This window comes from Drosophila subobscura, chromosome A (genome assembly GCF_008121235.1).
Source record: "Drosophila subobscura isolate 14011-0131.10 chromosome A, UCBerk_Dsub_1.0, whole genome shotgun sequence".
NCBI classification, from domain to species: domain Eukaryota; kingdom Metazoa; phylum Arthropoda; class Insecta; order Diptera; family Drosophilidae; genus Drosophila; species Drosophila subobscura.
Window position 1 is genome coordinate 21724521 of NC_048530.1, and position 22497 is coordinate 21747017.

The 22497-nt window shown below is 46.9% G+C and overlaps 4 protein-coding genes across 4 annotated transcripts in view; 2 read left to right on the forward strand and 2 right to left on the reverse strand.

The window, feature by feature from the left end:
- Positions 1 to 4802: 4802 nt before the first annotated feature.
- LOC117897814 (RNA-binding protein with serine-rich domain 1-like) lies at positions 4803 to 5814 on the reverse strand. The gene is made up of 2 exons (XM_034806869.1): positions 5046 to 5814; positions 4803 to 4985 (listed from the first exon to the last, which is right to left on the reverse strand). The coding sequence occupies exons 1-2, from the start codon at positions 5791 to 5793 to the stop codon at positions 4912 to 4914; spliced, it is 822 nt and encodes a 273-aa protein (XP_034662760.1). The 5' UTR covers positions 5794 to 5814; the 3' UTR covers positions 4803 to 4911.
- A 1505-nt stretch (positions 5815 to 7319) lies between these two features.
- The window catches only part of LOC117903772 (chaoptin), a 32481-nt gene continuing 17303 nt past the window's right edge, over positions 7320 to 22497 (reverse strand). Inside the window, exons 6-7 of the mRNA XM_034816188.1 lie at positions 17326 to 17331; positions 7320 to 7330 (exon numbers count right to left, since the gene is read on the reverse strand). The gene's annotated coding sequence lies outside the window, so the exon portion shown is untranslated. The remainder of the gene's footprint in view (positions 7331 to 17325; positions 17332 to 22497) is intronic.
- LOC117903774 lies at positions 17057 to 18252 on the forward strand. Its single transcript, XM_034816197.1, has 3 exons — positions 17057 to 17249; positions 17313 to 17400; positions 17456 to 18252. The coding sequence occupies exons 1-3, from the start codon at positions 17155 to 17157 to the stop codon at positions 18086 to 18088; spliced, it is 816 nt and encodes a 271-aa protein (XP_034672088.1). The 5' UTR covers positions 17057 to 17154; the 3' UTR covers positions 18089 to 18252.
- On the forward strand, positions 21960 to 22489 carry LOC117903778. Its single transcript, XM_034816202.1, has 2 exons — positions 21960 to 22056; positions 22117 to 22489. The coding sequence occupies exon 2, from the start codon at positions 22125 to 22127 to the stop codon at positions 22470 to 22472; it is 348 nt and encodes a 115-aa protein (XP_034672093.1). The 5' UTR covers positions 21960 to 22056; positions 22117 to 22124; the 3' UTR covers positions 22473 to 22489.

A 22497-nucleotide genomic window follows, 5' to 3' on the forward strand; every position in this document is an offset into this window, starting at 1 on the left:
ATTCAATTCCGCTTTCGACAGTCGCTTCAGTTGATCGCTTTGAGTCCAGCAAAGCCCTCTTAGTCGTATATTCTCATTTTTGCCGGATGATAATCCCCATCAATGAGTGCTAATGCAGCGGCAATTAACAGGCCATAAGTTCAATTGGCTATAAAGCACGATTTGCATTGATAGGCGCCGCCGCAGGGCTTAAGCAAGTCACACGAGCTCAAGTCGGATTCCGGGACCAGAGTGAATCAGAGCGTTGGGCACACGTCGCATTACAGGATATCCACCAGGGATTAGCGCTGCCGTGCACCACGACAAGTGTGTATTATGTGTTGTGCAATTACTCATGAGGGGCCCGTGGGGCAAGGGACAGGGACTGGGTTGAATTCAAGTTGCCCCAACATTAAATGTTGCAATAAGAAAGTAGCTGGAGTGCACTCTCGGGTCGCCTCGCCTATTACTCCTGCTAATGGCGTGCAATCCCGGCCAGATGCAGGTGGGCGAACACTTAAATGAAACACCCGCTAGCACTCGGGGCAATTCATTTCATTTCATTTCATTTTCGGCCCGGACGGAGCCAATGGATGTGGCACAACAGCAAATCCTCAAAGTGCAGCAGCCGTGACAGCCGCACTCCGCCCTTTTGGCCACTCCCGAAACTGCAGAGAAGGCAGCATGAAGATGTGTGAGCCCAAGAATTTCACTTGAGAGTGCTCAAGGATTTCCTCATCCCCCCCGCCCCAATTGTTGTGGAAATTCACTAACGAACACCTGACTTGTTCCGCCATCTCGAGCACTTACTACCCACCATTTGGTTCAGACGAGAACCATTTAGTCAAAAATCTGATAGAAATTAGATGTTGCAACTCCTCACATAACAAAAATCGAAAGTGAAGCGATCTCGGTGTATAATTTGATTTCAATAATTGTTCTTCCAAGATTATATTTGAAGAAGCGGGAATTCTGGAGTTGCTCTACGATGAGAGCAATGCGTGCGTCTATTAAACTACTTTCGCCATGTGCTCGTGAGGGTTCATTCAATGTGTTATCTTCCACATCCATTTCTTCGTGGTTTTCCTGCTGTGTGTTTTGCATGATGACTTCCTCACACTGCAATTCGTGGTAAGTCATTTCCTCAACGCTATCAGTGTCATCATCTGAAAATGTCAGCATTGTGGGACTAAGCGAGCTTTCCGACCATTCTTGGCCACTCTGCGAAAGTTGATCTTCAAGCAGAAATCTTGGCGGTGTGGAGCGCTCAAGTGGAACTCTGATCTCGACATAGATATTTGGAATCCAATTGAATCTTGATTGTGGGCCTAAAAACGTTTCAGAGGGACCAGCCGAGACAGCAAATGCCATCGGCCCTTGCTGGCTATGGCTCTGCACTGATTCTTCGATTTCCTTGTAAGACTCCATTGCCTGTTCGTTGCTTTTGTCTTGCTTCAATCTGCGGAAAGATAATCTTCAATCTACCACACTTGCTAAGCTTACTAAAATGGAAGCCACCCTCAAACGTTTGCCCTTTGTTTTTGCACAATTTTCAGCCGCAGGCTGAGAATTCAGGAGACTTGAGACTTGTCTTGAAATATACTCATATAAGCACGTGCAAGTGTCGCGAGAGTTGGGTAATCGTTTATATTTACGCAGTTTTTACCTTTAATACGCCAATTTTCACTTTTCTTGCTCAGTTTTCACAATTTGAATGCAACAGTGTTTGGTAGTGTTCCGCAACGCTCTTCAGCTGCCAAGCATGGCAGTGTTGGAAAATGCCACCCGACGTTGAGTTGATTGAGGCCGAAACTTGTTGGAATCGGCTTGTGGTGTGGCGGGGTACTGTGGAGACGCGGCTTTGGTGGTATTACCCATTGATTTCCTTGGTTTTCGTAATCAAAAGTTCGGTTTACACGGATTCCCCCACACACAGCTTAATTTTGCTGCAGCGTGCTGAGAGGGGGAGGATTTGTAGGTGGCGCCGAGTGCGAGTCGTTGGAGTATAATAAATTTGTGTGTGCCACCGACAACCAACACTCTCACAAATTAATTAAAATGATTGGCCCGCTCCGGCGAATGCTCGGCTCCGCCTGGGACAGGACAGCCCCACCCCACCGCGACACTGCGCTTCTCTTCTTCGCTTTGCTGGCAGTTCCCTGGAGTTGCACCCATACGCGCACACGTGCCACAGTTATGTAGATAAGCGGGTGTGTTGCAGCTGGCGGAGATGGACGCCGTGTGGAATGTTCACATGCTCGGGAAGCGCTCGACATTGGCGACGTGTCGCACGCAATTAGCAAAGTAAGCTTAATGTGGTTTCACTTGAATTACTTGCGAGTGGAAGTGGCTCTGGCTCTGGCTGTGGCACTGGGGCAGAGTCAGCGGTGGGGCATTCCTAGATGCCGCAGCTGCCGCACGCTCTGTCGTGCTCTGCCGTGCTCATCAATTGGGACGACAGCAGACAGCAGACGGAAGACGGCAACTGGCAACCGGCAACCGGCATCCGAGGCGGTGCCACACACTCAACTTCATTTATTTTACTCAAATTTCAAACTGCAACGAATGCACTTGCAGCGGCAGCACTAAGGAGAGAGGTGATGGCACTGCCACTGGGACTACTCCTGGCTCTGGCAATCCCATGGCAATTCCTCGGTGTGGAGTTGGCGGTGGAGGTGGTAGTGAGGCGTGTGGCCCACAAACACGGCCATATGCCATCGATTTTGGGCGATGCGCCAGAGAAATACCAGGACCAGGCCATGCGATAGAATCGCGTCCGCGGTGGCAGGTCTGTTCACTCAATTGCATATTTTGCAAACCAGTTCAACGTCCCAATTTCGATTTGATGCTTGTCTGCCATTCGTTCTGTTTTATTTTATTGCCTGATCCTCTGTTAATTGTTTAGGCTGTTGTTTTCCAGCAGCACAAAATATGCGAATCGGATTGCAATTTGGTTAGTTTTCAGCCTTCCCCGTCGCTTGTTACTTTATTCAATTTTGGTGGCCATTGAGTGGCTGCTGCTGCCTGCATAATGGTTGATGTTTGCAGCACAAAGCCTCAGTGTGGTTCGCTTTTGATCCTTCTACATGTAGATCCTTATTTTACCGTTAAACCACACCTTAAAGTGTCTCCAGCATCACTTTTCGGAGTGTGTGTGTGGAAAACGAAAGTGTCACACACACAATTACACTCATTAGTCGTCGCTTTTTGCTCAGTCAGCCGACAGTCATGCCACAGAATAAAATAAAGAATAAAGAAAACTCCTCTAATTGTCGCCCAAGTGCACTCCAGGATCACACTCGCTCTGTCGCTCTCTCTCTCTGTCCCTGTCGTCTGTCTGTCCGTGACTTCTCTTTATTTTTGTCATTATGCATGCAGGAGCAATGTACAATGACACACGACAAGGGCAGACTTTTTGTGCCTTTTGTTTTTAAACACTGAAAGGGAGTGTAGTCCAAGAGCAGACCCACTTTCCGGCCACGGCCCTGTCTGCCGCTCTGCACGTTTGCGATTTGGACACACAACTTTTTTGGGCTACGTGTTTCACTTTTTGGTACTTAGAAGTTTTCTCCCTTTGATTCCTCGCTGCTTCGGCTAGGGCGCATCAGTGGGCTGGAGAGGGGACATCAATGATGAGCCCAAACATCGCTCCTGGAAGCATTTAAATATAAAAATTATCCCAATATGGTATTGCCATATATTATTTAGATCTAAGGCACTTTAACTGATTCAAAATGTTGATCAAAAGAACGGCCCTTGGTCGAAGGTGTACCTTTGCCTAATGCATTTTATTTGAAAATCAAATAGCGCCCTACCTTGGTTAATATATCCCCTGAAATTTCGATGCCACCAGGCTTGCATCTAAAATATCGATATTGCTTCTCTGACTATCGCTGACTCTAATTTCATGAGTTTGGGTTTTTTTTTTTGACAAAAAAGCTAAAAGTTTTATTGAGTGCTTTGTAATTTCGACATTCTTAAGCTGCGCTTCTCTAGATGTAAGTAAGTGAAGCATAGCTCTACGCTGAGACGAATATTGTTTTGATACGATAATTTGCAGCTCTAAAAAGAAAAATGCATAAATCGGCCAACGCTCTTCCGCACAAACCGCGCTTCAATGCATTGTACATGAAGGATGGCTACACGTACTCACACTTTGTGAAGAAGCCGATACATCTATCCAGCATCAGCTTGGAGCAGGGAAAGTCGGCCCAACTCTGGCTAAAGAGCAAGAGCCAGGAGAGAGTGCTGGCCGATATGTCGGAGCGCACTCCGAAAGTTTCCCTGGACAGCGAAATTCACACGGGCGACAAGCTTTATCTGGAATCCAATGGTCAAGTGATTGTAACTCTGACGGGAAGCATGCGCGACTTCGACCACTCCAAGGGACCCTTTCGCATGGATGATTGCTTCATAAACACCACAAAGTGGGTGAAATGTGAACTCCCCACTGAAAACCCATTCGCATAAATTCTCGAATTGCACACACTTTCCACGCACTTGTACCAAGACACAAAAAATCAGCATCATATCAATCGATCAACACAAATTCTCAAATACACACATTTGAATACGTGAAACCTTTCGAGAGTACGAATCTATGGGTGGACAGCCCTCCTTGCACAGCTGCCTAAAGCTGTCTGCCATTGGCTGTGTCTGGGACCAGCAATTGTGCCAAGATTACTGGATGCAGAAATGAAACTTGAACTATTGAATGCCATCTAAAGTTAAGTCCAAGAATAGTTCTTGTTTATTAAATTGTACAATATTTACAGATTCCTCCCATTGAACGGCTTTCAAATAATGATATGTTTAATGATTTATCTTGTTTGATCTTCAAACATCATCAGCGTGAAGCTGACGAATGACGAATGGGTGACTGTCTGGGGGACTGTTTGCTTCGAGGTATCCGATATCGATTGCCAGTAATTTCTATTTGGTGCCTTGATTAGGCTTAGTGATTGTGGCCTTGATAGTGTCCAAGTAAATATATAAATCTGACATTTCTGGATAGGATGAGGGTACGGATGTAATATGGTTACGGTATGGGGTCGAAGAACGCTTACCTTTGTCATGGCGTTTCTTGGCATCCTGTAGAGCTGTTGAGCCTGGGAAGTGGAAAACCTCCATCTCGTTGGTATTGGTCTCCAGCGCACTTGGGAACAGAGGCTGCAGATTGGGCGGCTTTGGTTCACCCAGATATTGCACTGGCAAGTGCGGGGAGGAGGGTCCGCCCGTAGGCGAATCACTACGCTGACGCGTGAACGATCGAGAAACGGATCGGCGACGGCTCTCCGACCTAGGCGATCGGGAACGTTCACGTCTATACCGGCTTGAATTGTAGTGGGACGATGGGGAACGTTGCTTGCGGCTGTCAAAACGACGACGAGATCCCCTCGACCGGGAGCCGGAACCGGCATCTCGTTTTTGGAACGGCAACACCACAATATTCGTGTCGCCGACTTTTCTTCCGTTCATGTGCTCGATGGCCCGTGTGCAGTCGCTTGGGCAGACGTAGTGCACAAAGGCAAAGCCACGTCCCTGGGGATTGATGGGGTGTCGGTCGGTAGGAAACTCGACCGTTCGCATCTCCCCGAAGTGCCCAAAGATCTGGCCGATGTTCTCCTGTTTGACAAGTGGACCCAGGTTGCCAATGTAGATCTTCAACGACGACAATGGAATCCAACCTGCGTTAGCCATGTGTACACAGGGGCGCTTGCACCGTTGACCTTCGACAGTGGCCCAGTCGATTTCCGGTTGGACTGTGGTACTGTTCTCCCCGAAGGACTCAAATTTTTTATTTCCCTCCGACATTTTTTTTAAACAAAACTGAACTTTACGCACTGACTTCTGATGCCAGAATGAAAATGTTTAAAGTTGACAAGGAAGCTGACAATTTGTGTTGATGCAGAGGCAAGGCACACTTTGGTCGTTCAGAAAATTCGTAGCCAAATTTGATGTCCAGATATGTCCATCGAAAATTATTTTCTTGGTATTTGTTTGGGTGCCGCATGTCGTAAAAGTCGATTCCCTTAAGGGGAATCCCTCACAAAAATAATTAAAGCACAATTTTAAAGCCTCCTTGTGAAATGGAGTTTTTGACTCCACAAGCAGTTGAACGGCATCAGTCCATGTTGTATTTATTGTATTATTCGGCTTAGTTCGGACATTCAGGGTACATCGCAATCACGTCTAAATAATCGCTTTCGTCGGCTGCTTGCAAAGTGATGTCTTTGGGTGGGTAAGTGGCAGGTTCTCGATCGCTGGAAGCTAAAAGGAGTTACTAGCGTTCCAAGACCCAGTGAATGTGTCACCATCGGATGTATATGTTCTTGGTGCAGTATTTGGTGGAATCTCTTCCTTTGGCAATATTCTTCATGTAGTTCTACGAATTGTAGCCTTATATTAATGTTAGATAACAATTTTCTAAAGCAACCCATCAGATCGATAGCTGCCCGTTCATATGCTTTTATGAACTTGCAATAATTTTCAGCTGGCTGAGTCGCTCTGTCCACTTGGAATACTTATAATCAGGGAACATTCCGTGGAGTGCTGTTGTGTTGGTTTGCTGCAGTTGGTGCCGTTTAGTGCTGCCATTACCTCTGCTCGCTGGCCATTTTCCTGGGTTTCCTATTGAAGGGCATTTTGGTGGCCCTCGGCCACAGAAGCACGCCAAGCACCATCCACCCGAAAGCGTAGGTACATATATATGGATGTATGTATGTACATCAGGTGTATCTGTGAGTGCTTCGCTTGGCAGGATGTGGATGGGAGGTCCGCGGGGAATCTGACGTGCGAGCTGCGTAAAAATGTTCAAACATTTGAATATATCTGTGTATCATTGTGGTGTGTGCTCGCATTTCCTCTGTCTGTGGGTGTTTATGTATGGCAATCCGAGTACAAATTACATTAGTGGATGGATCACAGGGAGCCGCGCACTCAGCTGACGGCTGGATTCCCAACGAGGGAATCAAAGTCATGTTTGACAAGGAAACTCCATTAAAAATGCAACTTTTGAATATTCCGGCGCTGAATGAGCAAACAAACAACGAAATAACTGAACTGAATCACCGACAGCCACAGCCACAGGCACAGCCACAGTCGCAGTCGCAGCCACAGTCACGGATAAAGCAATAGCAAAAGCAACAGTCTGCCCGTTAATATTACTGCTGGTTTTTACAGCCAAACTTACAGCTGGACGCGGCCACAGTTGGGGGAGGGGCACGTAATGTGGCAGCCTTTTTTGGTCCTCCCAACCCCCAACCCACCCCACAGGACTGTGTTGTCTTTGTGATAAATGACCACTCCATAAATTTTTATTTCTGCTCAATCTCAATCTTCTGCCCAATCTCTCGAGCGGACTGCGTCGCCGTGGCACCGCACTTGGCTCCGTTTCCATCTCCCTTTCTTCCTTCTTGTCGGCGGTCAGTTTTATGGAGCCCTTTTCCGCAGCCAAGTTGTTTTTCAAAGTATCGCAAAATTGTCTGTCCTGTCCGATAGAGCAGTACGAGATTGTGTGCAAGCATCCACAAGTATGAGCACCCCGCAGGCGAAGAATGCATGCAAATTGATTGCAGTGCACGGTGGGAGGGGAAAGAGCGGAAACCAAATAAATGAAAGTACTGGCCATTGACATGCTCATTGGCATTTTTGTTGTCTTCCGGGATGGCCCTGCCACAGTCGTTGAAGTGTTTATAGTCCTGCCATAAGCATCGATTTACATAACGAACAAGATGTAAACAAAAGACAAACTTGAAGACGTTCGGACATCCCAAATGCTGCAAAGTATAACAAAGGTGTTCCGTAATAAGTTGTATGATTTTAAATTGAAACGCGTTCGATTGATGACGCGTGGTGGGTTCAAGATTGCGAGAGGCGAGTGTGTGTGCCAGTCAAGGGCAGGTAGAGGGAATTGCGCGTGGCCTAAGCGAAGCTTCCACTGCCGCGCGAGAGCGATTCTAGATCGAGCGAGCGATAACGAAAGCAACGCAAAGAAAGAGAGTAGCCAAAGGGAAGACGCGACAACGTAGCTGTGACTGCAACGTAACTGTAACGGCTGCTGCTGTGCGGGAACGAACACGAACATACATACAGTGGCCTACAGTGGGCAGTGCACTTGAAAAATGATGTGTAATATAATTAACTTTGCTGCTACACCACTGACTATAATCTGTGCTTGAGACACGTGTGTGTGTTTCTTTCTTAGAGTAAATAATAAATGTTTGGTTCAAATACTCTTACAATCAATTATGTTGTCCTATGATGAAGGTGGAGCATCCCAACGAGTCCCTCCCGCCCACTGTATTGCTGAAGTGTCCATTCCCCCTACTCGTTTAACTGTATTCTTCAGTTAATTCGCTTTGTTGCTGTGTTTTTAAGGCACTCTCTGGCGCTCGCTCGGTCCCTCCTTCTATCTTTGTACCACATATCTGAAATTCGAGAGTAGTTTATCATATTATCTTGTTGTGAATCTGCCACACCCTTGACCGAGCTCCGTCATACTTTCTGCTCTCCTCGCTTCATGCATTATGCAGCAGCTTCAGCCACTCTCGATCTCAGTTTAAATCGGTGTTGCCATAGAAGTTTTGACTCATTTGTAGTCTTCTGGGTGACTCCTCATGTTGTCGTCCGGCCAGCGGTGTCTTCCTTCCCCACTGCCCCGATATGTCCTGCCATGTCCTGCTTTTCCATTTCCTTTCCTTTCGTTTCGTTTCGCTTTTCTTCTGCGGCGTGCGGCTTTCTTTTATTTTTCGTTTCTCTCTGTTATTTCCAGGACGTGATTGGAGCCGGGGCCAGGCGGTAAATTGTAAGCAGACGTTCAACGCACGTCTGCGCCCATAAATCAATTACAGAGCTCATGGAAAAAGCCGCCACTGCCACTGCCACCGCCACCGCCACCGCCACGGGGCGTGGCAGCATCCTACAACTGTCGATGGTGTGTGTGCCGCTCGTACTCTTAATGCTCCCTAGATAAGGATAAGGCCTTGTGAAAGCGAAAATTTTTAACGCAATAAAGAGCAACCTGCACTAGCCCGGGCTCACGAAAATTTGAAAACTTTTTTAATACTTTGTCTGCCTGCCTTCCACGAGCAAGAGCCTTGAGAGCCGAGAGCCGAGAGCTGAGTCCTGAGTCTTGAGAGGTGGCAGCAAGCCGCAGGCCGTGGCAAGCTGCTTGGATTTACCGCATTACATGCCAAAAACTATGTGCATACAGGGAAACTTTAAGTGGAGGCGCCCCAAGATTCCCAATAAGCTTAAACAGTTCCTGCACTCGCGAGGATGATGGCGGGGTGATGGCTGTGCGGTGGGTGGGAATGAAGATACGATAGTTTTGGGTAAAGTCATCCGCTTGGCTGCTTCCATTATTGATTGTTGCCCAAATGCGTTCCGATCTAAACAAACATTGGCCCAGATTCGAGTCGTGGTTCCTCGCCGCCATTATTGATTGATTGATTGACGGTTGTGCTGCTGCTGCTGCCGCTGCTGCTGCTGGTGTGCCAGGACTCACGGACTGACTGAGTGCCTGCTCGTCTGACAAATTGTCGCCTTGATTGATCGCATCATCGTTTGCCAGACATTCGCTGGCACTTTCCATTTCAATGGCAGCTTAAATATTCAGGGGATTCCATCAACTGCTCTGCTCAGCTCAGTGCCGGTATCTGCCATCTCGACTCTGTTTAGTTCTGATTTTACATTCATCTTAAATGCAAAATGCGCTAATCCGAATATGGTTTATTCTACACTGAGAGAAAGTGCCAGCCAGCATTGTTCACTCTCAATCTCTGAATATTTGATGGCTGCGAGCCAGCTTGGAACTGAACTCTTGACTGCTGTCATCTCGCGAGGATTGTGACTTCTACTGCAGCCTGTAACCGTGACCTGCCATCCGGCATCCGCATTGATTTGCAAATTTTCAGCCTGACTTCAGTTTCGTGTCACAGGGCAGGGCAAGGCAGCCCACTCCCACTCCCACTCCCACTCCCATTGCTGCCTTTGCTGCCATTGCACTTGCACTTGACATCCCCATGGCCTCATTCCGGCCAGGCAATGTCAGCGGCTTTGCATGGCTGATGGGAATGGGTGAATGGATGAATGGGTGGCGGTGCCGGCCAGCTGGTGCTCTCCCTCTCCCTCTCTGGTGCTCTCTCACTTATTAGTTTGTGATTGGATGGATGCCTTTTTGCGGCATAATGCCGAGCCGTGGCTAGCTGCCACTCGCCGTGGCATTACTCCAGCTTGTTCCTGCTACTTGTGCCTTGTTTCTTGTTCCTTGTTTCTTGTTCCTTGTTTCTTGTTCCTAGTGCCTGGCGCCTTGTGCCTTGTTCCTTGTCGATGCCATGATGATGATGCCACTTCATTAGCGACCCGCTCCGGGACAGAGACTCAGGTTAAGATGAGTGCTTATGAAGGAGGCTCCAGTTTCCAGTCACCAGTTTCCAGTTGCCACTTGCCAGTTTCAGGTTTACCCTACTCGTGCTCCGGCTCCTGCTCCCGCTCCTACCTCTGCTCCTTCTACTTTTCGCCTTCTCCTACTGCTTTTTGCATCTGCTTCTGTACTTCGTCTCTGTCTATCGTTTATTTGCGCTTGTTTTCCCCCGTGCGGCTTTATTATTGTGTTCTGTGCCAATTTCCGCTGCCGACAAATGCGTTTTGTAAATAAAATGTCAAAAGGATTTTCGAGACGAGAGCCGAAGGAGCAAAAAACGAATCCCCTGTCTGAATGGGCTGGCCAGACGTCGAGCAGCAGCAGAGTGGAGCTCCAGCCGGAGCTGGAGTGAGCAAGTGGCTCCTGTCATCTTTTCATTTGTCGATTTGCCACCGTACAGGGTCTCCCATTTTGTAGGCATTTTATGGGTTCGCTCTCAGCTCATTACGTACGATATAATTACTCTTAAATAGATGACAACTTTGCCCCGAATTAGTTGTGCCTCGAGTAGGGGCAGTTGCAGTTCCTCGTGGGGTGCAGCCACCCTGTATGTGGGCCGTTAACTTGACGCGAAATTCTCGAATGCCAGAACAGATGTGGCCGCCTGCCTTTAACTTCAGCTTAACTCAAGGAAGGAATCCTGTCCCCTACCCATCCATACCCTGCTGGGAATGGGAATGGGTGTGGATGTGGGCATGGGTAGTATATGCCTCACTTCGATTTTAGAGCGCTTTTCTTTGTGCGCGCGAGTGTGTTTGTGTGTGTGCGAGTGTATTTTTAGTTCGATTTTCGGGCCATGGCACGCCCCCATACCCACCGGGCTCCCCAATGTCTCACTGCCGCTGGCACATTTATTGCCAAACGCATTTGCATGTAAATTATTGCATTTGGACGTTCCCTCAAAGGAAATGGCAATGGAATTATTGCCGGGGCCATAATCATCAAGCAAGGGGCTGACGGGGGCATGGTGGCTCAGGGGCAGGAACAGGGGCGAACTCCAGCGGATGTGCCAGGATGGGTTCGGGAGTTGCAAAAACCCTTTCGAGCATTGAAAGCGAATTCAATTTCAGCTTCAACAAAACAACCGAAAAGAAGTGAGTTTCTCCCTGTTGTTTCACAATTATTTCCAGAATTTTTTGCAGCATTTCAAGCTGCTAAAGGAATATTTCAATGCCATGGGACGGGATGGAATCTGCAGACTTTTATATTGGGAAACAAATTCACACTTTAATTAGGTTAAATAACCACTCATTAAATAATTGTAATTTGCATCCTCAAAGGTTACATCTGAAATGACATTAAATCTATGAAAATCCAAACGCATCGTGTAGAAATCTGAAACTATAAAATGAGCCACAGAGTCATTTATTTTGCGGCAAAGATCCAAATAAATTTGATGTAAAAATCCAATCAATCTTGGATATCCGAAAGTCCACATTTATTTATGTGCCAATTATTCCCGACAGAGTCCACAAATGGAAATGCATAAATTTCGGCAACACTAATCAAAGAGAAGAGACCCTCCCCCACCTCGCACCCTACCGCCTCTCCCTCTGCCTGCTGTATTTTTGCGATAGTTAATAAGAAATGTGCAAGCAGATGTGGAAAGGTCAAAGTAGCAGTGCAGAAATATTGGATCGGTTGCCATCGATGGGATACAGCACAGCAGAGGCAGGATACAGGATACGAGTATATCCAGCCCCACATTCTGCTTTGCATCTGCTCCTCTGCATTGCTCTGACTCTGGCTCTGGCTCTGGTCTTTTCTGAGCTGTGGCTCTGGTTCTGGCTTTGGCTTTGGCTTTGGCTATGTCGTAAGCCAGAATACGTATAAACGATAAATGAAATGAAACAATTTCAATAAAGTTTTGGGTTACAACGAAATGCAAACCCGGAAACGGAAACTGCAAAACGAAGTAAAAGGCAAATTACATTGGACTCTGTGTCTGTTTTTGTGTGTTGTCTGCTGTGTGTGTGTGTGTGTCCCTTTCCGTGCACGTGTCTGGGTGTGTGTGCCTCTGTGTGTGAGGATATGAAAATATTGTAAATGAAAGCAGAGAGCCATGTAAATTGTGGCCATAAAAAGCCACAAAAGAACTGAGAGTGAGACAAAGTGGAAATGTTTAAAATAAACCCAGGAATGAATGCTAAAATGCATAATATTCGTACCCTCACCAAAAGGCCACTACAAATCCGGCCAGACTTTTGCCACAACCTCTCTTTCCCGCTCACTGTTTCACTCGTAAAACTCATACGATCAATATCTGCTCCACCAAAGGGGGCTATCAATGCCACTGCAGCGGGTGTGCAGGTGCTTATCGAATAAAGCTACTTGCAGAGCTTACAAAAAGTATTCAAATGGAGTGATTAAGTTAAATTTAATGCAGTAATCCCCAAATTATATAATGCTCTTTCCTACATTGTACGAATAATTTACCTTAAAGAAGAAAGTCAGAAGCTGTCGATGTATGTCCGAGGGATAGTGCATTCTGTCTTCGTTTTTCCGCTTCAATTTTGGGCAGATAATATCTTTTAATCACAGCTGTGTGGAAAATGCTTCGATTACCATGAATCTATCACTGAAATAATATTAAATGCAAATGAGTCTGGCAAAAGGCGCTCTCTATCGCCCACACAAATATTACTCATACTCTGTGTGTCTATTGGCGTGGCAAAAATTACTCATACGCAGCACGACAAAGGGGGACACTTATTAGCAGCTCGCACTCACTTCTTGGCAGCAATTGACCAAGAAACAATGAGGTTGAAGAGTGGGCGACGACAGCTAAGGCTCCAAACGGACGGCAGCCCAGAGGACAGCCTCAATTATAGGCCATGGACCATGGACCATCTACCTGGCCCCTGTATTGGATTGTTTGAGTTGGCATTTGGGTTATGCATGTCTGATATATGCGGCTTATCGAATAATCTGACCAGATGACAGTTATGCAATCTGTCTGCCGTAACTCAGCTCCTGTTTCTGCTCCTGCTACTCCTCCTCCTCGCCAGAGTCTCTCAAATTCTGCCTCCTACTGCGTCCCACTGCACAGCTCCAATCACAATACCCATACCCAAACCCACCTAATGAATGCATTTGGCCAAGCCAAACATTCCACGGAGGAACATTGAGGCGAAGGATGCTTGAAATGTTGCTAGGATATGACGAAGACATTATGCGGTGGCTGGAAGGTGGCTGGAGGGTGACTCTGACTGTGACTGTAGCGGCGGTGGCATGGGGTGCGGAATGGACGTGGCCACGAGGTGGATGTGGATGTGGATGCGGATGTGCATGTGTGGGTGGATTTGGTAATGCCCATTGCAATGCAATTGACAACAATGGCAGCGAAGGGCTTAGAGTGGAGACTGGAGATTGGAGAGTGGGGCAATGCAAAATGCCGACCGGAAATGCGGAACAGGACACACACACAGGCACACACACTCACCCGCATTGGGATGTGTGAGCATTTATCCAGCAAAGATGTTGAAAATGGCTGCTGGACTATTTCTTAGCTTGAAAGCCGAAAGTTGACGCTGTAAACGGCAGGATGTGTGTGTGTGTGTGTGTGTGTGTGTGTGTGTGGAAGGGACAGCCACCCATCCGATGCGATCCCGCTTGGTGCATTCGAACGGATAACCATTCCCGGAGAAAATTGCTTCAATATGCGTTGTGCATTAGCCGAAGTCGTTTTGCGTAAGTGCGCGATTTTCCAACTGCACGCCACTCCCCCTCTACATCCACACGCATCCCCATGGACACATGGGGATATCCAACCCGGTTGGATATCCTCCTGGAGGCTGTCGCCAGCTGTGCCGCATCGGACGCTGCATCAGCAGAAAATTTCCTGAGGCAAGACGCCATCGATGCCATGACCATTCCCAATGCTTACCCTCCTAATAAAGCTCTGCCAATGCCGATGATGATGATGGGGATGATCACTGAGATGGCAATGATGATGATGCTGCTGCTGGTGGTGGTGGTTGCCTAACGCAAAAAACCTTTATTCAAATTCAGCATTTTCATGGCACTGGCGTAAAATGATTTTATTGCTTCCTGACTGAATGACTTTTACAACCTCGCCTCAGATTCGCATTGAGATTAACCCAAATCGGATGCTTCCTCCGCAGCATTCAACTCCAATCCAATGCTTCTGCTCTGCCACTGTGGCCCACTCACTCCGACCAAGTTGCCGCATAAGAAGCGGCTTCAAATTCAATCAAATTTCCGCTGACCCCATGAACAGGGATGCGCTGGGGCGTAAGTGCAGATTTTCTGACATATCATCGGGCATGTGGTGGCATGAAGGTGTGGCAAATAACTCCACGGCAAGAGGAGCACGATCCTTGTTTCCTTTCCGTATTAGCCGTATTCCGTAGACCCAAATAAACGCATCGAAACCTCATGGAACTCAATTAACTAATTGCAAAAAGGAACGGAGAGCCACACTCCACCGTTTACAATTACTGTGCCTGGGCCTGGACCTGGGCCTGGGTCTGGACCTGGACTGCAGTTTGCAGTTGGTTAGTAGACCCAACATTTTGGGTTTCGGCAAACCCATAATGATGGCCTTTGTACACCGCCCGTACACATTGGCCAAGGAGCTTATCATCATGATGATAATCTAGTGGATTTCGGCATGTGCAGCCCGAACCTAATCATAATCTCTATCGTAATCGTTGTCGTAATCGTAGTCGTCATTATTAATGTGGCATCGGCATGGTGTGGCAACATGCATTCATGTCTGTAATTATTGTCTGTGAATGTTTTGCAATTGCATTCGTTTTGAGGTTTACTTTTGCGGCGGTAATCACTTTGCATAGAACGGAAATATATGAAAAACCACACTTATTATTCCTGATTATGATGTGATTATGCAAGCCCCATGCCTGTGTGGGTCGGTGTTTGCCTGGGTATGCCTGTAGCTGTAGCTGTGGGTGTGGGTGTGGGTGTGGCAAATGTGTGTTTAATGAGGGGCAACTACCGCAAAATCAGCTTAAATCCGAACTAGCCAAGACAAAACTAGCCCAAAACTCAACCTTCTGTGTGGTATTTGCACACAAACATACAATCCTATGTATACATAGATATGTACATATGTACATACATATATTTTTGAGGCCGCACCTTCAGGTGAGAGAGCAGCAAAATTTAAAGTCAAAAATAATTTAAGAGCAGAGCTGGCGTGGCAGAGCTGCTCCTGCCTCTGCTCGGCGAGGATATGTGACCCATAATCCAGAAGCCACTCAAACTGCTGGAACACTTAATTTGGCCGAGCAAACTTTTGACTAGCGCCAGTTGCAAATGCTGCACGTGCCCTGCGTCCTGCGTCCTGCACTTGGTCTGGGGCTGGGGCTGGGTTGGGTGGGGTGGCGTGCCCCAAAATGAATGTCTATTCGTGGTAGGCCGCGGGGTGGCAGCTCGGCTGGCAGCTGGGGCTACGAAGTGGCCTCGTTTCAGACCTCGCTGCCACTGCTGCCATTATGCTCATCAGCATCGGCATAGTGCCCCACACAGGGGCAGGTAAGTGCTGCTGCTGCTGCTGCTGCTGCATGTGTGGCTCCATCAGTCTGGCTTACCCGACCGTTGGCCAGAGCCCACGTTGGCCACACGTGCACACTCTTGACCTTTATATCAATTTAAGCGAGCCCCTAAAACCATAATAAATTATTTCCCTATGTTTTGTGTGTCCGGTGAGCGAGTGCCACGAATTTTCTATCAAATTCAATGGAAAAATGAAAAGCACACACCCACACACACTCGCAGCTGTGTTCCAGGAACAACTGCATCCGTCGTAATACTTTCACTTTCTATGCATTCCATTTTCTTTTTAGTAATGTGTGTGGTGTCGTGTGTATGCGTGTGTGTGTGTCAGTGCTTTGGGCAATGATTTGCTAGATTAAACATAATTTGTGCGGACTTCAACACGAAGCCCCTTCGAGACAATTAGGAAGCAATGCGGCATGCAAAGGGGACCGCTGGTCTCGTTGAACTCCGGCAAGAGTCCATGCAAGGCCACAAGCGCGGGGCGATCGCCTTCCAGGCACAGCTGGTCGCCGAAGCTGATATCCAAGTGCAGAGCCATTTTCGGCAAACGCTCAGACACATTGCCCAGCATCCGCTGCTCATTGGTTGGGGTAGTCAGTAGGAGCCTAGCGGAAGTTCCCTGAAGGAGTTCGACTCTCGTGAGGCGGATTGGCTGCCGTATGAAAACAACGTGGATGGATTTTTCAGTCATTATCAATGGCGAGGCTAACGATGCAACGTTAGACTGAGCGGTCTCCATGTTAATCGGTTGCTGCAATTAACCATCGTTCTAGGACCATGTTAAACAACAAATTAAAATGTATTTACCTTTAGAGTAGCGAACAAATGTAGGAAAAGTTCTAATGAAATGAAATCGAATGACGCTGGAAACTGTAACGCTGTAACATTTGGCTCTAGACTCTAGAGACAAAAAGCTGCACTATCGAAATGTGGGCTTAATGCAAGCCTGGAAAAGTGTCACCACCCGTTAGTAATTACGTGTGACCGCCTTAAGGGATCGACTTTACCAAATACGGCACCCAAAAATATACCAAAAAAGTAAACAATTTTCGATGGGGCCATATCTGGACATCAAATTTGGCTACGAATTTTGTGAACGACCAAAGTGTGCCTTGCCTCTGCCTCACACATCTTGTCATTCAAACTGACAAATTTTCATTGTGGCAGCAGAAGTCAGAGCGTGAAGTTCAGTTTACGTGTGAGAAAAAATGTGGAAGGTAAAAATAAAAACTGAGTCCACCGAGGAGGAGAGTACCGCTGTGCCACTCCATTATCATTTCTGCAAGAGAGAGGACTGCAATACGTAAGTATAACGAGTTCAGTTACTCTCCATGAACGCCAATCCTAAGAGGCAATCACCACTCAGCAAAAACTACGACGGAATCTCGGCCAAGCTCATAAGTGTAGGGACGCAAACCGAGGGTGTCCTACGAAAAACAAAGCGAAATAAGGAGGTACGTAGTCGCATTTTTGCATACATTTTGGCTCCACTTACTCAACATCCCAAAGCCGGAGACACACTATGTCGCTTGTGGACTATGGCCAAAGCCGGAGGAACCGCCAGTGGTGAAGAAAAATGCAGCCGAAGCCAGCGTTGAGCCGGTCGGTGACGGAGCCAGTCAGTCGCCGGACAAGTCCATGGCTTCACTTGGCATGCTGCTGCGCAGCGGCAAACGGGTGAAAAGTGAAGTCATGTGGCCCAGTCTCGATGGTCAAGTGGCCCACGCACCGTGTATTCACGCGGCCAATTTGGAAAAAGTGCCAAAATCGTCGGTCAAGATCCACATTACGGGCCTAACTCCAATTGTCACACTGGAGATAGTCGGCCAGGCCTTTGGCTGGTTTGGGAATATTAAATCGATCGAATTTCCGACCAACCGACACCCCAGCAAACCCCAGGGACGTGGCTACGCCTTTGTGCAGTACGTCTGCCCGATGGACTGCACACTGGCCATCGAGGAAATGAACGGAAGATCATTCGGTGGCGGCAAGCTTGTGGTGAAGCCGATCGAACCGAAAAAGAATAGGCACCGTTCACGTTCCCCTCTGACTGGTCGCCAGCAATCCCATCGCAGTTCAAGCCAGCGTGCAGGCCGACCCTCCTTCTCCTCCTCCGGCAATGCCAATCAAGACACCCAGTAGGAATCGCTGTCATTCCACTCCAACCATACTCCGAATCGATATCCAGCAATTTCCCAGCCAGTCACCATTGCATAGTGACCCCTCAAAATGTACTCGAAGAATGCGAAAACACACAAAAAACAGCCATAAAACCGTACCCCTTATGTACCCTTACTTGAAGGCCCTTCAATATTGTTAAATTAAATAAACAGGAACACAGCTGGCTGTTCGAATTTCGAAGGCATTTCATGTTCCATGGAATAGTGTCGGATATTCAGGTGAGAATTTGATTGTCGCTTACATTGGAGGAACCCGCCGCCTGCCGCCTGCCGCCTGGCTGCCTTGTATTGCATTTTGTTTTGTTGCATTTATTTATATGGCCTTTTGCCGTTTTCTAGTTTTGTTTTTTGTCTCACATTTTAATTAAATGGAAATTTCCGCTGTCTTGAGCACGTTTTCTCATCAACGGCATTAAATGCTATGCAGAATTTTAATTAGGCCCGCAGCACACACCCACACACAGGGAGGCCAGACCAGTGTATATGCAACAGGATTTGTAGCACGATTGCAACTTAGGACGGAAGGAGTAGGAGTAAGAGTAGGAGTAGGAGTTGCAGCCTCACATACAAGCAGACACTTTGAGATTTGGCTTGCTGCATGTGGAGCGTGTCCCGTGTCCCGTGCCTCCTGCTCTATGCAGCGGAGGATTAAGCCCTGTTTACACTACCGAATGCAAAATGTTAAATAATGATACGAGAGAGTGAGCGCTTGGTAGGAGCCGCCATATGCCGTACCACCATCACCAACGAATTTGAGGTTGACTCTTGCCTTTCGAGTCCAAAATTTAAAGTAGGCCACTAAGCTGACGCGACTCTCCTTCTGTCCGTCTGTCCGTCTGTCTGTCTGTCTATTTGCCCAAGAAGACAACCGTCGGATTCGACGCTGTCGAATCTAGCTTACTTGTGCCACTCACAGTGCCAGTTGCAACAATAAGTAGTTGGGTAAGTACGGTAAGTAAGTTGTTTAATTAAAACAAAGTTTAATTGGCAAAATTTCCTCTTGCCTTGCAGAGTGTAGAGTGTGGAGTGTGGAGTGGATTGGAGTGGAGTGTGTGCTCTGCTCAAGACAATATCATCATCCAGCTATCCTGCTATCCTGCTGCCAGAATAGTGCCTCTCAATTGGGTAAATGGTGGTGCTGCTGCTGCGACCACAAGTGGAGTCTCCGTCTCCGTCTCCGTCATCATCATCATCATCATCAACATCAACGAACGATGTCAAAAGTGTCTGTCTTGGGTGGGACTCTGGCTTAATTGCAGAACATGAACATGACACATCACTTGATGTCCAGTCGCCAGTACCTTTCCCTCAAACTGCGAGAGTCCAAGTGTCCAACAGTTGTAAATATGTCGCACTAATTGAAAATAATCAAATGGATGCTCAGCAGCTCAGCTCAGTTAATTGGCTGACAGTCAGCCAGATAAAGTCGCTGCAAAAGACAAGCAGTCGTGGCCAAAAATTCCTTCAATGGATATACATTTCGAAAGGGTTTAAGGTGCCAAAAAAAGCGGAAAGAGGCAAGCCAGCAATCGATGGAAAGCACAGATGGATGCTGCACTCTCGTATTGGATATTTGTTTGGATGGACACCGCACATATCTCTTCATTAAATACCTCAGCGAAAACAAACCAAATAACAAATAGCCATGGAAGCCAGAGCCGCATAACTCTTGCCATATGGAAAGCTATGCGCCACAGCAAAATGGTGGGGCCGAAAAACGCAAAACATATTTCTCACATGAACACCGCAAAACTATTGAAAATTACTATAAACAGCATTGCCCAAAAACGTATGGACAGACCATGGCCATGGCATGAAACATAACCAAAGCCAACACAAAATATTTGTTATGATATGAACACCATGCACAAACATATCAACATATATAAAGCGAGTATCCGCGGCAGTCTGCTGACCAATACCAATACGCGTACCACTGAAACTACCGCACAACACGATTCGATTCGATTCGATTCGATTTATGGGCGTCGATTTGTGGGCAGTTCTTTATGTACATATGTATTCTCACACAATATGTGCACACACGCCCGAATATATATTCTTCTGGTTGCTGGCAACACAGCACACAAAACGAACAAAAAAGTCAAACAACAACGGCGAAAGAGAAAAATCTGAGCGAAAAAAGTTTTTCCATTAAATCAATGAAGCGCACAAAATATTCGCACCAAGGCAGAGGCGACGAAAAGGAGTCGAAAATTGGCCAACTTTTGATTTGCAAGGACTGCCCGCGGCAACTGGCCCGAGATGGCAACAAGGGAATGTGCCTTAAAAGATCATTTAAGAGCAGGACTCGAGTCGCATGGATACTCGCAGAGATAAGGTATCAGCGGAGAGTCCCATCTACCATCCGAAATTGGACGTTGGACAACGCATCACCTCTGCATCAAGCCGCATTTCAAGTGTCATTCCGTTTGTTATACACACATATTTTTATGCCTGATGACAGCTCAATTTTTTGCAGAGTTTTGGCACTTTTTTTTTGTTTGGACCGTGCCAAACAGAAAATGCACAAAAGTTGCAAAACAAAAAACTCCCTCCTCGGGGGTCAGCGAACAAAAAAATAGAACAAAAAGCCAATTTCGGTTGGTCGCGTGGAGCCGCAGGGGCTCCCAGGGCATATGGGTGTACATATGGGTGTACGAGTGCGCTGAAAATGGCGACGCGAGGACAATAAATGGCCACATGACAAAACATACGTTCCGTGCACAAATTTATGTCATAAATTTCATTTTGAAGGCCCCCTCGGACATTTGTTTGTGGCACAGAGGTAAGGAATAGAACATATGCCAGAATATTTGTATCAAACGGTGGCCATTTCCATTTCTTAACTTTAATCTAAATTATTTACTTGAAAAGTGCAAAGCCCAAGGGTTGGTCACTTTGAACATTCAATCGGTGCTTCGCCACGGGCGCAAATATTCCTTGGCACGGCCTTGCTGCTCCAGCAATCAGAGATGGCTGCGAATACTATTCCCAGGCTGCGGAATGTGCAAATGGTATTCTTAGATGGGTTTCCATACTCATACTCCATACTTATAATACTCACAAGCGACCCTGCTGGTTTCTTTTCTGCAGAAATCGGGTCACCCAATGTTGTCGGCGTTTATCTCGTTGATTGTTCTCCTCCTCCGCTAATGCAAGAGCCGCCAATCCGTCTCCTGCATGGATCCATTTCGCTTTCATTGTTTTAATAGCCTCTTATTCACATTTCACATATTCTCAAAAAGTAAACAAAACAAATCGGCTTGCTGCGCAGTGTAACCGTACGGAATGCGGTTTTCGCCTCTGGTCACACTCGGTCGCTAGCAAAACATATTTCACAGTTCGCTAGCAAACTTGCTTTCGGAGCTGAGTACTAGACCTAAATCCGATTCGCAACACTGCACCATCCGCAGAGGGTACTGCTCCTCGCGCCGATGTCTTCCCTGAGAGGCAAATATAAATGTTCCCTGGGCAATCTAATACTCCTGCTGCTGGATATCAACCGTACCTTCAATCTGGCATGTGCACTTCACGTGTTCAAACTATCGAGTCGAACATATCGATCTTAACAGATAGATACCGATACTATCGCACTTGATCCACGAAAAAATGGCTTTAAAGAATCTCCCATCATAATTAATTATTTAAATACATTTAAATCATTTAATAATAAATACGAGTCAAATGGGATTCAGTGCGTGGTCCAAAAGACTAAAAGACTATTCGATATTTACTTGAACCTATCGATACGAGCAGCTTTATATATCGATAAGTAGCTTTTTTTTGTAGCTCGTAGCTGTCTCTGGCAAACATTTCCATTTGTGTTAGTGTCGCTTTGTGTGAGTTCTCTCCGGCAAAATTTGCAAATCATTCTAAGTTGAAATCGGCTGAGTTGTTACTTACTTTGATCTTAACGCTAAACTATAGGTAAGTGAAGGTTACTTTGGTGTGGAATATTGTTATAATGCGATGATAAATTGCAGAAAGTGCTCAAAATGGAGAACTCACAGCCTGAAGTCCCCAAGCCGATCCCAATGTACATGGAGGATAACAACGTTTACAAATATTTAGCGATGACCCCGTCCCACCTCTCGACCATTAAGCTCGAGCAGGGAGTGTTCGTCAAGCTGTGGATGAAGACCAACGGCGAGAAGAAGCTGCTGGCCGTTTTGTGTGAGTCTGAACCAATGGCGACTCTGGACATCCAAATGGACCATAAAGCACAGCTATACCTGGAATGCGATGGCCCCTCGCTTGTGGCTTTGGTGGGATACTGTCCTACCTTTCCAATGTACCGTAACATTCAGTCATTCTTCTACTGCACCCCAAAGGAGTTCTCGTAAGCCCCTAACATGATGTTCATCCGAA